Consider the following 15209-nt stretch of genomic DNA (forward strand, 5'->3'; position numbering starts at 1 on the left):
ACAATTTATTCAAAAGACTGAATCTTTAGTTTGAAGAAATTGAGATGATCTATTAAATTCGTAGGTGAACGTGCAGGACAACGATTCTTCACTAAGCGATTGATTACATCATTGATGTGTTCAGAGAAATGAGGGAGTGAGGGAGTATCCCTGTGAATGTGATAATGTCAGCAAGTGGCTCAAGTCATGCATCTGCAGAGATAAGGTCATACAGAAGACATCTGTTCCCCTGAGACTAAACGTAATATAGACACACAAGTGCACAAATCAGGTCATGTGCACATGTCAATTCTTTGACTTCCCTTATTCACAACCTTAAACTGTTAGTCTTTCTATATGAGAGTGGGAGTGACTTAAACAACTTAAGTAAAACAGTATTTTTTTTTTTGTTAAAAGCATTCGGCTCCAGTGTTCATTGAATTCAAGACATCTGAATTGAGTCAACAGCAAAAGAACTTTGGACTCATTTGTCTCGTTTGCTCATTTTGTTCTGCAGTGTTTCTGTTCAGTGAATGGGACCATAGCCTTCATGCTGAGATGCGTGCGAAGACGGAAAATGAAGTAACTGCCGAGAAATATAAACTGTTGTAAACGTAACACACCACATCTCATCTGAAAATGCTTTTAACAGTGACATAGGAAATCCACAAGTCATGGCTAAAGCATAAGGTGTTCAACAAAATGAAGAAGATCAGATCAGGTGACACTAGTCATGTACAAAAGAGAAAAATGTGTTACATTTCAGGGAGGGCATGTGCTCGCAATGCATCTGCGCTTGTTAGTATTGTAAATGCCTGGGAGTTGCAGCACAGCTGGGCTCCTTTAAAAAAGAACATTTTAGATTCCTGCTGACCCTGAACTACTTTATATAGCCTGGCTCAGTCAATTCTGATATTAATTTGTCTTCCATTATCGAGTGTTGAATCATGGGACGAAGCTGCTGATACGCAAGGTATGCGGTAGGTTTCTCTGTGGATTAAAAACATGAACCGGCCTGTCTGCCTTTTTCAGCCACAGCTCAGGTTGAGAGGGTGCTGCCTGGTTAGCATTTATGGACAACCCATAACATTTGTCTCTTTTAATTCTATGTTGTTGTACTTTTTCAACACGTTTTTCAAGATTCAATCAATCAATCAACCCTTGAAAGTCAAAGATATTCCCCCATGTTCACTTTTCCCGGCAGCCTCGGACTCGCCCTGCCTGGAACATCGTGGTGCTTTTAAATGTTTTATAGAGACTCTCAGGGAGCCACAAGCTTTCAGAGAAGAAGCTTCACGTGCACCCTGCCTCACTGATAAGAAAGACAGTAAAAGTCAGCTGATTCACTGGAGTTGATATTCAAATTATGTTACTCAGACAAAGGGAGAAATGCTTAAAATATTTAGCAACTTATCTAATAGACCAGCATGTAGATCTGTTTAAAGACTTCAGTGTTAAATATAATCCAATATTTTATCCTTCTTATATACGCATGCTGTCTATTTGTTTGAGACATCTGTTGTCGTTGTGAAAATCAGGCTAACATGCAGTGGCTAATGTTATATAAATGCTTGAGCTAACTGAATGTAACTAATTTATACCTCATGGTAATGTTAGAAGGCTGCTCAGTGATCACCCTAACATTTCATTGTGTTTCCCTTCTGTTTCATTTTGTTATTTAAAATGACTTTCAAGAATAATAATTTTGTTTTACTGTCGAAATGATTATTGATGATTGTTTAATTTCTAGTATCTGTAGAACACAGAGAAAATAGTGTATCAACACTCAATCAAGCATCTAAGACATTAAGAAAAACAAAAAAGCAAAACAAAAAGAAGAATCCTTAAAATCTCAAAATATATGCAGTAATTAAAGTTACAAAGTATAAAGTTACCTTAAAAAGGGTTTAAATATGAGTTTTTAGCTGCTTTTTAACAGACCATCGAGTCCACATATCTAAAGCTCAGTGGGAGAGAGTTCCACAGTGTGGTGAAAAAGAAAAGTGCTACTGAAAACTAAAGATCTACAGTCTGTGGGCCCACTGTTGCAAAAGCTCTGTTTCCTTCAGTTCTCAGCTTTGTATGCTGCACAGCCAGCATGACCTGATCACATGACCTTGGGAAATGTGTGGATGTAAAACTTTATTGATGCTCTTCAATGCAGAGCTCTGAAAGTCAAAATCAGAATCTTAGGTTAAAGTTAATGGGGAATCAGTTGAATTAGCAACTGAATTAGCAACAGCGTGTTGTGAGTACTTAGAAGACTTAGTCAGAAGCCTGCAGACATCCCAATGTTTTGTTTTTTTAAGAAAAGTGAGCAATGAATTACAATAATTCAGACATGATGAAATAAAGGCATGAATAACAGTAATTCTGAGCATGACACACTAAAGTGTGACTTGGAAATATTTCTTAAGTTATAAAAGCACGATAGCTCAGAGATTTAACATCAACATCCACAGTAACAGCAGAAGGGGTTTAATGTTAGAGTTGCCCTGATTCCTGTACGCACCAGAACCATTGTGGTACCTGTTCAATAAGGAACCCAACACCTGACCTAGCTGGATAGAACACAAGCAAGTGGACACAACATAGATCATGTGCAATTACAAGACAAAGAGTAATTTTACGAGCAAATGCAGTGATGTCATGTGAGTGAGCTTGTTTGATCTATGTGTGCACTGGTTTTGCTTTTCTGTGTTATTTGTGTCTCTTTGATGTCTGTCCTCATCTTTAGGTGGCCATTGCCCATTTTGTCTGTTTGGGGTTTTTTTTTAGCTTGTGTCCAGTTTTTCATCTCTCTGTTTTATTTTGCTGCTCAAGTCTCCTTTTAGTTTTTTTTTATTTTTGCATCTAACATTAACAGCTCTAAATTTGAACTTTAAAAGAGTACTAATCAGGCAGAGGCCCTCTAAATTTTCATTGAAAGTATGTGACAAGAAGAGACCCCCAGTTTTAAAAAAAAAGTAGGTAACTGGGTAAAATCTAATTCTACTGCCATAAACAACAAATAACAGCAATAAAATAATGTCTGAACCACAGAGAGCAGTCTCCACTCGGTACTCTGGGGAACTGTGGTTTACTGAGGTTTAGGTGTCAGATGTACGATAACTAGAAAGGAAGAGCTGAAAGCAGTTTTTTAGGCCGTGATTCATGTGTGACCCTCTCCAAACATTGCAGCTCACACCCTGTATTTTCACATCCTGGCAGACTCGAGAGCACGCAGGAAAAAGGGAAGGGCCTAAATATTTGTGTATGAATATTTAAGAGATACTTAAGAGATGTATCCTATAAACACAAAATGAGTCTCTCTCTCTCTCTCTCTCTCTCTCTCTCTCTCTCTCTCTCTCTCTCTCTCTCTCTCTCTCCCTCTCTTACACTTTTTTTACATGACCTTTTACAAATACCGCCCCTCTAATCGCCCCATGACTCACTGACTCACTGAACACCCCATAAAAGCAGGCTCTGTGTACGTTTTTTCACTTTTCAGTCGTTTTCCACCACCAAAAAAACTTGTCAAAATGCTGATGTGCGGAGGGCTGACCGAGGAAAAGGAGGCTGATGAAGAAGTTCAGAAGATCTGTGATGCAGTGAGTAGAAAAGAGAGATTTTACACTCACAACTTTATGCACACACGGGGCCTGTGCTTCTTGTTGATGTTATTGTAATTTTTATTCAGATGAAACCTCACGCAGAGCAGAAAGCCGAGAGAAACTTCAAGGTTTTCATTGCACAGAGCTACAAAACACAGGTCGTAGCTGGGACCAACTACTTCATTAAGGTAATGTTTGTAATACAAGCAGTGAGCACAGTGGCAACACTACAATGCTCTTCAATATAATAAAATATCATCGATAAGAGTATTGATGGTAGATAATCTGATCTCTCAAGTGAAAACTAAAGCAATGATCAGTGATTTTTTTTCATTCTGTAGTTATGTGGTTTTATATTTATATGGAGGTTCATACAAAAGTTTTTGACTTTCTAGCCTGAAGTGTTACTCATCACTGCTGCTTCCAGCCAAATTTTGCTGAAATGTATTTAAAATTTGAGAGAAACCTATAAAAGAAAATGAAAATCCGTGTGCACTTCATACTGTCTCAGCCATGAAAAGAAATCAACAAATGTTCTGTTTGTGAACATTAGAGCCATCATGCACTCTCTATATATGAAGACATTGATTCTCCTTTTCCACATGTTAGCATGTTGTTTGGCTAGTGTGACTTACATTAATTACCACAGCTGTGTTAAAATGATCAGCACTTCTATGTGCACATTAAGCATCTCCTTTAACTTTCCATGTACTTCCTTGCAGGTCTATGTGGGAGATGAAGAATATGTTCACCTCCGTGTTTACGAGAAACTCCCATGTGATGTAGAAGAGCTCGAGCTGACCGATCTGCAGCACCCCAAGAGTCAATGGGACAGTATTGAGTACTTCTAATGGGAAGATGAACCAGCCAAAGCATCAGTGCCTACAGCCTGTGCTCTCATTGTAATCCATTAATAACCTGCTGCTTCATGTGGGGAAAGTTTTCCTTACTTATATATAATAACATACTGCAGATAATAGAAGGCAAATTACATCAGTTAAATACGAGGTGGGTAAATAAATGAAGCCGATAATTTTTCTGTTATTGTTTCTGATCTGTGAAATGCCTGCAGTTTCAGGAGCAGACTCTATTTCTTCATTTGTCACAATGAAGCCAAACGCATATCTCTTTCCTGATATGGACAATGTTTGCAGTAAAACTCAACTGCAAGCATGTCTCCAGGCTCTGAATTGATTCATGGATTTTAGCACACAATGTTATGTCTTTTCAAACTCCCAAAATAATATTTACATTCTTTATATTCAGGTTTATATGGTTTGAATACTCCTTTCATGTTTTTTTAAGACATGTTTCTGGAGTGTTTTACAAAAATTTAAGTTTCTCCAATCATGCACTTTTTCCCCCTTCAGCTAAAAAATTTGCAGACCTGTCATATTGATTTGGTTCAGGTTTGATTGCTTATCAAACATATTTTACATTCTTGTAGCAATAACCATGTGAGACTGAACTGTAAGTAATAATATAAATGATAAATTTCAATCGGCCTTCAAACAACATCACAGCACAGAATCAGCATTGCTTCGTGTTTTCAATGATCTCCTACTAATGGCTGACAACGGACGCCCCTCAGTCTTAGTGCTTTTGGATCTATCATCGGCATTTGACATGGTTGACCATAATATCTTATTAGCGAGACTTGAGCACACTGTAGGCATCAAGGGCACTGCCCTGGATTGGTTTAAATCCTATCTCTCCAATCGGCTCTCTACGGTACATCTGGCTACATCCTCTTCCTCGGCTGTACCTGTTTGCTGTGGTGTCCCCCAGGGATCTGTGCTGGGCCCTACCCTTTTCTCATTATACTTGCTTCCTTTAAGTGCCATCTTTGAGAAATACCATATTGCTTATCACTATTATGCAGATGATATCCAGCTCTATTTTGAGCTAAACGACGATCTTGCTCTGTCTCTGAATAGCCTCCGAGAATGCATGTCTGAGGCCAAGAAGTGGTTGTTGTCGAATTCTCTTATCCTTAATGAGAAGAAAACCGAGATTATGATTTTTGGTAGTAATGCCCTTCGTGCCAAACTCCGGGATGCCTTTGGTTTTCTTAGTTGTTCTCTCTCTGATACTGTCAGGAATCTGGGTGTCTTATTTGACAGCTCCTTTTCATTTGACAAACAAGTGTCTGCTGTTGTCAGATCTAGTTTTTACCAGCTTCGTCTTATCTCTAAGGCTAGGCGCTATATCCCGCATAAAGATCTCGAAAAGCTCATCCACGCCTTTGTAACGTCGAGGCTAGACTATTGTAATTCACTTTATTGTGGTCTCCACTCTTCCCTTTTACTGAGATTACAGACAGTTCAGAATGCTGCAGCTCGCATTCTAACTAAAACCAGCAAGTTTGCCCACATTACTCCTGTCCTTGCCGATCTGCACTGGTTGCCTGTCAAATATCGTATTCAATTTAAAATTTTGTTGTTTACTTTTAAAATTACTAACAACACTGCACCCAGCTACCTTAAGGACCTTTTAAACCCTTATGCTCCTGCCAGGGCTTTAAGGTCATCGTCACAGTTACTGCTGGCTCAGCCCAGATCTCGACTTAAGACTAGAGGTGATCGATCGTTTGCTCTTGTTGCACCTGTGCTGTGGAACAATCTCCCGATTGGCATCCGGGCATCTGATTCTATTCATTCTTTTAAATCACAGCTTAAAACATATCTTTTTAAACTTGCCTTCTCCACCTTTTAATTGCTGGTTTGTTTGTTTGTTTGTTTGTTTGGTTGCTGTGACCTATTGACCTCTTGTATTAATTCCCTCCCATCTTTCTATTGGTGTCTTTTATTATGGTGGTACAGCTTTTATCTTGCTATTACCCATGTGCTGTAGTCATTCTTATTGGTAGCTTTTATCTATGAACATAACTCGTTATTTTTATTTATCCGTTATCAATGTTTGAACCTTTTATTGTTTTATGTAAAGCACTTTGGTATGCCCAAGGCTTTTAAATGTGCTCTATAAATAAAGATTGTTGTTGTTGTTGTTTACCCCCCACATCCCATGTTCTTTAATGTTGGAGAGTTTATTGTAGCATCATTTGGAGAGTTATATTTCATTTAGCATGGTATCCTTTTCTGAAAGTGACCTAAAATAAAGCACAGTTCAGTCTGACCTGAGTCGAGAGTCCCTTATTGATTGAATTCAACTTTTTCGATTTTTAAGAGATGACAGAATTTCATTCCTCATCTCAAAACAATCAAAATTTATAATTTTATCTCCTGTGCTGAAACATTTCTGCCCTGAAGGGAGTTGTCCAGTGCAGCACTGCCTCCATCCACAGGGCACAAAGGGAATATTTATTGTAAGAATGGTGCTGTCCATCCAGTGGAGCTCTGCAGGCTTTCAGTGGCTAAAAGTACACATGAAAGGTGGTCAATAGGTTGTCAGCAGTATTTTATTAGCAGACTTTACCATTAGTCAGTGTTTGTTTGATCTTGTGACTGACACTTCTCTTTGTTAATCATGTGCAATTTGATTTTTGTTGTTTGTTTTTTTTTTTTCAATTTACTGAGTGAGGCGTCGTACTTAATAAATCAATGGATATGGAGGATTAAGTAATTTATTAATTAATAATTTATTTAATTCTTATTTTCATGTGGGTGACTCTACTGGTCCTGCAAAGAGTCTATGTCATACTTTATGTCATAAAGTACATGTTACTGATTATTACTTAAAGAAAATAAAGAAAGTGTTTATGGACTGAGTTACTTGTGAGATCCACTGTTGAACACCTTACTGAAGATCTTCAGTGTTCAGCAAGTACAAGTTTCCTCTGATTTGACTCATGTGGGAGGATGCAGCTACCTTCATCTGAGGGTCTGTAAGAAGCTTCCATGTTATGGAGGAGAAGCCGTAGTTACTGGTGTGGAAGACCATCATGACAAAGATCCCATCCAACCTTTTTCTTTTTTCCTTTCCTTTCCTTTCCTTTCCTTTCCTTTTTGCCTGTCCCGTTTTGGTTCTTTAGCCATCAGAATTATTGTCTGAAGGCCAAGACAGATGCCCAACAGATTTATGTTACCAAGTGGATCATCACGGCCTTGCCATATTGGTCTATTTGATTGACCTTCGTTATTACTATTTATTTATTTATTTTATTTTATTTTCAGTTGTTACAGATGGGACAGGCATGACTTCAGGATAGGAAAGGGAGAAATAAAGAAAGAGAGCGAGGGAAAGAGGGACAGTGAGAAAGGGCACTTAAAAAAATCACATGGATCACCTGTTGAGAAAAGAAAAAAGAGAGCAACAGAATAAACACAACACCGTCGCAATAATCTAGCTTAGTGTAAATAACAGTAAATACTAAATATTGAATGTTATCGTGCAGCACGCAAGACCGACAGCGCCAAGAAAGGTGTAATTTGTGTCTGTGAACAGAAAGTTCACTTTGGTAGCACTGAAGTGTTACCAAAGTACAGAGACAAAGTAACTGAACCTTCAGATGTTTTTACTCTCACAACCATCAAACAAATCTACTCAATTATCATTTTTCCACGTGTGTTTTAATGTATGTCGGTCTTTTCATGTTCCATTTAAAACCTGATAACATTTAACTGTCAGTATTCTTAAAATGTCACTAGATGGCACTGTCATTTTATTTTTCACGTTTTGTTTGGAGATGTGTTAATGACAGACATTAAAATACTCTGGTCAACCAACCAGCAGTCTGCCTGCTGTGTCGTATGAAATGCGTGGAAGGAGAGGAACCGACTGTCTGTTACATATAGATAAAAAACAAAGCTCTGACGTGACCTCGGTTCAGCCAGCCTGACGGTCAGAGAAACAGAAACGTGCTGGATTGTGGATCTCTGAGCTGCACATCAAAGATGCACATATGCACAGATCAAGTCTCAAAAGTGCCTCATATACACGTTGATGCGAAGCGCCGCCGGAGCAAACGTTTCCACTTCATTTGCAGAGGTGTTTTTAGTTTGGATTGTGTATTTATTGTTTGCAGTGTATATATATATTAGTTTGCAGCTCTTTGCACATATTAATAAAAGGTTCAACTAACTGGTCAAATAAAGTCTGTGCGGTTTAGTTGTTCCACTCATATTAAACCAAATGATGGTGTGGCGGCCTGTTCTAGTGTGAACTAAGAGAGGGTTTGAATGTAAGAGAGAGGGGGGGGGGGGGAGGAAAAGGAGACCTAAAATGTAACCCCCTGCACCTCGACTGAGGAGGTGAGTTACATTAGTGCTTCCTCTTTATTAAAAAGCGGTTCGAGTGAATTAGAAGTCTGTTTTTTTTTTTTTTTTTTTGGGGGGGGGGGTTATCTACTCATTAGTCATGCTAGGCATCCATCTGAACTCTATCAAAATAAAGGTGTATTTTAACTCATTTTAATTTTTTCTAATATCAGGGATATAGGACTATACAAAGTAGCTTGTGACATTTAAAACGACAGCACACTTAATGTGTCTTTCTTCACCTCATCACTTTTTTCTGTGTGTTTGTTTTTCCGCTGATGCCTTTCAAACAAAACTAGCCATGATATTTTCCCCCTCTGACAATTAATATCAGTTAACCCCGCCCCCTTTCAGATCTGTTCACCAAAAGAAAAGGAGAAAAAACCCGTCATTAACGCTGTACATCACTTGTCAGACCGGTTTCATTTTCATACTTTGTAAATATCTATGTTGTATGGAGCTTGAACTAAAATGTAAATATGTTTACTGTATTTGTAATAATTATAATCCATTCGCTGTATAGCATAGATGTGTCATGCAGATATCCTAATTCTCTGTATGGTAATCTTGCACCATTGAGCTGTTAGTGAATGAGACAACAATAAAAGTGCAAAACGTGCATTAGCAGATGAAGTGCTGCCTGCTTATTTCCTGCTTTGTGTGAGCTTCTGATGTAGTTTATTATGTGCTTTTAATCCCAAGAAACCACCCTTTTACTGTGGCGCACGATAACATCTTCTGATGTTTGGTGTCATCTTCCTGTGATCTCCTGTGAACAGGTGGATTCACAGCAGTCGCTGAACACTGTAAAGACTCTAGAATAATTATGGAGGAACATTTAAAGGACTAACACAGACAAAGAATTAATCATACAATGAAGTAATGTCATTTTTAAGTGTTTATTTATAAACAGGATAAAACCATTCAAGTATGGAGTGACAAATAAAACAGCAACCTCTGATCTGCTGATTGGGAAACAGAGGATGTCAGTGTATCTTTTAGTGCTAGTTGTCCAAATTGAGTGAGATGACTTTACATTTGAATAGATTTGATTACAAGTTATATTTGGCTTTAATTGAATGCAGTTCAATTTGATTTAAATCAAGCCAATTCACAACAACATTTTTCTCAATATGCTAAAATTCCCACCGAGACTAGAAAAGATTATTCTAAAACTGGTAAAAATACAATTCTCTTCATGCACAAAATCCTACCCAGTCCCACAACCCAGGATGAATATTCCTTGTGTGTTCTTGAGCTGGACAGAAATTCCTCTTGCTGAGCGGGCTCCACGCCAGCCTCATGCCAGGCAGACGAGGAGCCTCCTGTCCCAGTCTCGTCCGTCCACTGGACCCATCACATCCCAGCCCAGTTCGCATTCTGCATTGGAGTCCATCGCTCGATACCACCGCGGCTCCCCTCACGCCATCACCTGCAAGTTAAAACAAATAGGAGCCAGAACCATCATCCCAGAAGCTGCCCTGGCTTAAAGCCATGGTGACCCTCTCCCAACACGGCTGCACCCAGTGAACAACAGTGAGATGCTACTCACAAATGCAGGCAGTGGTATACATCTGCCCTGATGTCAATCACACACGTTGTCTCCTACTGCTGCCGTTCCTGCTGTCGGGACTGGGTGACCACATCACGCTGACGGGTCTCCAGATGAGGCGTCGCACCCCCACGATCACACAGCGGCTCCCTCTTTTCCACCTGGCCTTCATGCGTTCCTCTTCCAATCTAGGGCCTCTCTCCTTCCAGTGCTCAGCTTGCTTCCTTTTAATAAGGCCTTTAAACAGCTGAAAGGACACCACTGGACACACCCATGCCTCAGCAGGTGAGCACTATCAGCTCATTTGTCCCATGCCCAGCCAATCCACAGTGGATTAAAACAATGTAAAAATAAAAGACTAAAAACATGTGATACAAACAGAGTAAAATCGTGCAAATAAAAACAACGCTCACAAATAAACACTAAACTCAGATTACAACCAAAATAAATGATAAACACAGATTTCTAATGTGTGAAACTTAAATACATCACCAAATGAAATTTTTATATTAAAAGTTCAAGTTCCAACATAAATTCATTTAATTTTGCTTAGCAAAGTACTTTTCAACTCTAATAATTAGTAAGAGTATATTTCTTATCATCTATTGGTCATCTCACCTGATGAACTTCAATTAAGATTATAACACAGGAGTGATTGTCTCTAAAAGTGGGCTCCTGCACGCTTGCAGACATTTTTCCATCACAACTTATGGATGATGAATGATTTGATTAAAGCTGTGAAAACATTACTGATAACCTTCATGTGATATTACATTAAAGCCAATTTTTTATTTTCTTTAAAGTCTGTCTTTAAATACAAATGAAGTTCAACTTTAGCAAGGCTGATGGTAAACTGGCCCTAACAAGTCCACTTTATTGCGTGCTCATTGACTTTCTCCTATCAGAGCTGTTTAACAAGCCCACTTGATACATGCTGATTAATCTATCACGCGTATCAGTGGCTCATGGTTGCTTAAAGCCTATGTCTGAACTTGAGCACAGAGCCAGAGCATCATTCAATCCATTTAATCCCATCATTCAAGGATGACAAACTCCACTTTCTCTGCATCAAGACAGCTCATAACTTTTTAACAGTGTCTCTCTGTCCTTATAATTTTATGTATTCTTCTGTAATAGATAACTATACGCTATCATTGCAATCTACACTACAGCTCAAAATTTTGAAGTCAATTTTCACCTGGTTTATAACCATGTGATCAGTTCACACATCAGTGTCCAAAAGACGCTCATTTTTTAGCTGTGTCTATCATCAAAAATTGAGTTGATTGCAAACTCTCCCTAACAAGTTCACTTTATTGCGCGCTCATCAATCTCCTCTACAGCTCAAAAGTTTGAAGTCAGTTAGAAACGTCTTTTTTTCTTAAAAAAACAAGATTCTTTTTATATTTTGTAAATTAGTTGTGAATGCAAATAAATATTATTGCTTAAAACTTGCATCGATCACCAATTATGATTGATGTTTGATAAAATATTACCTGGTGTATGGATTACAACAATAATAGCGAGTGTGTAGATTATATTACCTATCCTCAGTTTATCACATTAAATCTCAGCCTACTGGTGACCCAGCATTTTTCAAAATACAGCCGCGCTAACCAACATCATTTTTTTCAAGTAAAATAAAAATCAATTTTATTTATTACCTTTTTAAACACCTGATTTTTCTTTCTAATGTCATTAAAACAAGTTTGCACATTTGTATAACAACAGTTGGACTTCCAGATCTTTTAAGCTTTCAGTTTTATTCTCAGTGAGACACATAGATTTGTTTTCGTCTCTTTCAATAAGAAAGTCAAATCTTCAAACCCTAAAGCAATCTTTGTTTCTTTCAATCATTCCAATATTTTTCATCTCCTGTTAATTGCAGTTAACCAGGGCTTAGCTACTCTGATCTACAGTGATTTTGGGGGTGTGGATACCTAATTTTTTCACAGGTGCAGAGTCTTTTTCTACAAAATTATGAACAAACTGCATTTTTTTTTAAATTACCATTAACATTAACGTAGACTGACAAGTAACTCAACATGTGACACAGTGATCAGTAGAGAAGAAAGAAAATAACCCATTTCAAAATTTCTAGTTCAGATCAAAATTATTGTTCTGATTAAGGAAACAGTAAATTTGGCCACATTATTGTTCTGATCCTCCAATTTTCCCTTTCCAATGTGAATAAATAAAATTCAACTTTTGTTGTTGTTTTTTAAATAAAAGCAGTTGCACACCCGGATATTTCTTACAGTAAAAATCCTCCAACAACCTTTCAAAAGAAACATTTTTTGTCTTTCCTCAATTTTGAGACCAACTGAACCCACAAACCTGAAGCTGCAGACCCCAAACTAACCAAATGTAATGTTTCCTTTATCAGCACAGTCATTTTTACCTCTTTGTGTGTTATGTTTACTCACAGTTTTGATGCTTGCTTCTTCGACTTGACCCACGATTAGCCCTGCACCATCGCTCTGCTGTTTCCTCTCTCCTCATGCTTCTCCTTCGTGCGTCCTGTCCTCAAATATAATCCAACCTGCCTCCTTGTTTCCTCCTTGACTTGTATTCGCAAAATTTCCAGTTAAATTAAGAGAAATCCATAAAAAGTTTTCCTGCTTCAAAAGCTCTTCCAGTTGCCTGTCTTCTTGTCCTCTTTTAAATGTGCATTTTTCTACATTTGTATTTAATTGACTTCATATTGCCATGATAACATAGCACAGAGCATCATGGTAGATTAAGGCAGGTGGTTCTGTCCTCTGCAGAAATGCTGGTGTTCCATAGTGATGTAAAAGTATGTTAATAATCTTTAAACAGACACTCACTGATCCTGTAAGAGCAGGAATTTAACTACAAACCCTCACAGTCCCCATCAGTATCATTCATTCTGCTCTGCAGCAATGGTCACAGTGGCTGCTTTAAGTACGTTTGCCCCATAGAAATCCACTGATGTTCAGTGAGTCCCTTTGACACATATTTAGACCTTCATAATTTTCGGGGTGCATGAGTGTTATATCTCCATCTCATCCTAAACATTGCACCAACATGTAAAATACAATTAATTTTAATTTAAACTTGCTTTATTCTGAATAAATGTGTGAGATGGCCCTCAGGCCTCTAAATCCACGTCCAGGTTTGGGTGACTACTTGGATTAGGGGAGTATTATTTAGAGCAATGTTTGTCACTTTGGTTAATTGCTCAACTCGGGCCGTTTTTGTTCAGTCTTTTTCTGACTGAACTTTCACATTTAACATGCTAACTGAAGCCTGTAGAGTCTGAGATGTAGCTCTTTTGTTTTCTGTATCTTACAGTCTGACTTAAGGGTGAATTTGCTGGGATTGGTGACTGTGTTGCATGTTTTGAATAATCTTCTTCAGAATAGACTTTTGGTGTAAGCTGATAGTGAATGAAAAATACTATAAAAAGCTGCTGTGGTTTTAATTTTCCAAGAGAGGTAATGCACATAATGCAGAGACGAGCGCACGGGGGATATCCAAATTCTAGGAAGGCAGCCTGCTGCTGTACACGGGCGGATTCTTCTCAGTCATAGTTCTTAACAACTTGACTGTTTTCTCAAACCACACAGAGAGTGCTGTTTCCATTCTGGGAAGTCTACTCATTCGTGTAGGCAGCTCTTCAAATTCCTGAACATCCTCAGTCTTCAACACACTACAAGCATTTCATCTCTCTTGACTCCAGGTTCATGTTGGTGGACCCAGTTACCTTCATCTGGACCTCTTTCAAAGCCTTCCAAATAACGGAGAAGAGATTAAGCTGATTAAAGTGGAGGAAAACCGCACCAAAGATGATCCAATCAACACTTTCTGATCTGATCACACTTCAGCTGCTCAATGTGACCAAATAGCTGTTCATGGGGGAAAAAAAGAAGTACTATTCCGTTAACATCAAATAATTCAATGCAATAACATATAAACAGTGTATTACTTTAAATCCACAATTATTGAGCGCAATAAGCACTGTACAGTTGAGTGAACAATTTTTTAAATGACAAATAAAGCATCGTAAAATATTTTGTTGATTGTTGATTCCTTGAGTCATGAAGTCGTATTTCTCATAGACAATGTGAATTCATGGTTTTATTGACATGAAGTAAATGTCATTGGTGGGAGAAAAAGTTGATATTTAATTAAACCTGAAAAGTGCAGAAAAACTCTTGGTGGATTTTACATCAAAAACATTGATTCTTCAAAGTTTATATTTTCATATTAGGTCATAAATAATCTGAAAAAGAGAAGACGCCCATGCCTCTCCTTACAGAAGCATAAACATGACACGGAGAAAAAATATAATGAGACAAAATAATCACAGCAGCAGGTGACTGTGCTGGATCTCACTGAAAAAAGCTGAACCGACAAATCGAACTGTAGGTAGAGATGTATGCAGACAATACTGACAGCAGCAACATGACACAGACAAAAACAGCACATGTAGCATATTTTTATTCATGGTGCAATGTTGCAGAGTGCAAAGATGTTGAAAGATGGGCTCCTCCTGAAGTCTGCTGTCATCTGTACTGTTTTGCACATATTCTGCTCTAGTTATCAAATTGTCATGGATGCATTTATTGATTCAGTTTCTTTATACACTCGTAAACAATTTCCACCTGCTTACACACGTGATATAAAATACATGGAAGCATTGCTGTTTGCAGAGTTTTCCATGCACTGTTTTATCTGAGAGAACAAATAATAAGGGTGTTGTTTCCAATGTTTCACTGGAAAGTTTCATCACACTCTGTTGTTATTTGGAAGTGTGAAAGTACTGCTCTCCCACAACTTCCTTACACATGGAAATTCACCATAAATGACTTTAGTTGTTCTGCAGTTACAGGACTTGAATACATC

At 38.1% G+C, this 15209-nt stretch overlaps 1 protein-coding gene and 1 long non-coding RNA gene across 2 annotated transcripts; one reads left to right on the plus strand and one right to left on the minus strand.

Annotated features, from left to right (window-relative positions):
- Positions 1 to 3427: 3427 nt before the first annotated feature.
- Positions 3428 to 4868, plus strand: LOC113029732 (cystatin-B-like). The gene is made up of 3 exons (XM_026180723.1): positions 3428 to 3569; positions 3659 to 3760; positions 4295 to 4868. The coding sequence occupies exons 1-3, from the start codon at positions 3501 to 3503 to the stop codon at positions 4421 to 4423; spliced, it is 300 nt and encodes a 99-aa protein (XP_026036508.1). The 5' UTR covers positions 3428 to 3500; the 3' UTR covers positions 4424 to 4868.
- Positions 4869 to 9668: 4800 nt separating this feature from the next.
- On the minus strand, positions 9669 to 10609 carry LOC113029733 (uncharacterized). Its single transcript, XR_003273485.1, has 2 exons — positions 10341 to 10609; positions 9669 to 10220 (listed from the first exon to the last, which is right to left on the minus strand). It is a non-coding gene; the product is annotated as an uncharacterized LOC113029733 (long non-coding RNA).
- Between the last annotated feature and the right edge of the window lie 4600 nt (positions 10610 to 15209).

Source organism: Astatotilapia calliptera, chromosome 9 (genome assembly GCF_900246225.1).
Source record: "Astatotilapia calliptera chromosome 9, fAstCal1.2, whole genome shotgun sequence".
Lineage (NCBI taxonomy): Eukaryota > Metazoa > Chordata > Actinopteri > Cichliformes > Cichlidae > Astatotilapia > Astatotilapia calliptera.

Bases quoted from the DNA above. Each gene is read 5' to 3' on its own strand.
- LOC113029732 (XM_026180723.1), top strand. From the start codon at position 3,501: ATGCTGATGTGCGGAGGGCTGACCGAGGAAAAGGAGGCTGATGAAGAA. The intron at 3,570-3,658 runs GTGAGTAGAAAA...ATTTTTATTCAG, and splicing joins TTCAGAAGATCTGTGATGCA to ATGAAACCTCACGCAGAGCA. The intron at 3,761-4,294 runs GTAATGTTTGTA...ACTTCCTTGCAG, and splicing joins GGACCAACTACTTCATTAAG to GTCTATGTGGGAGATGAAGA.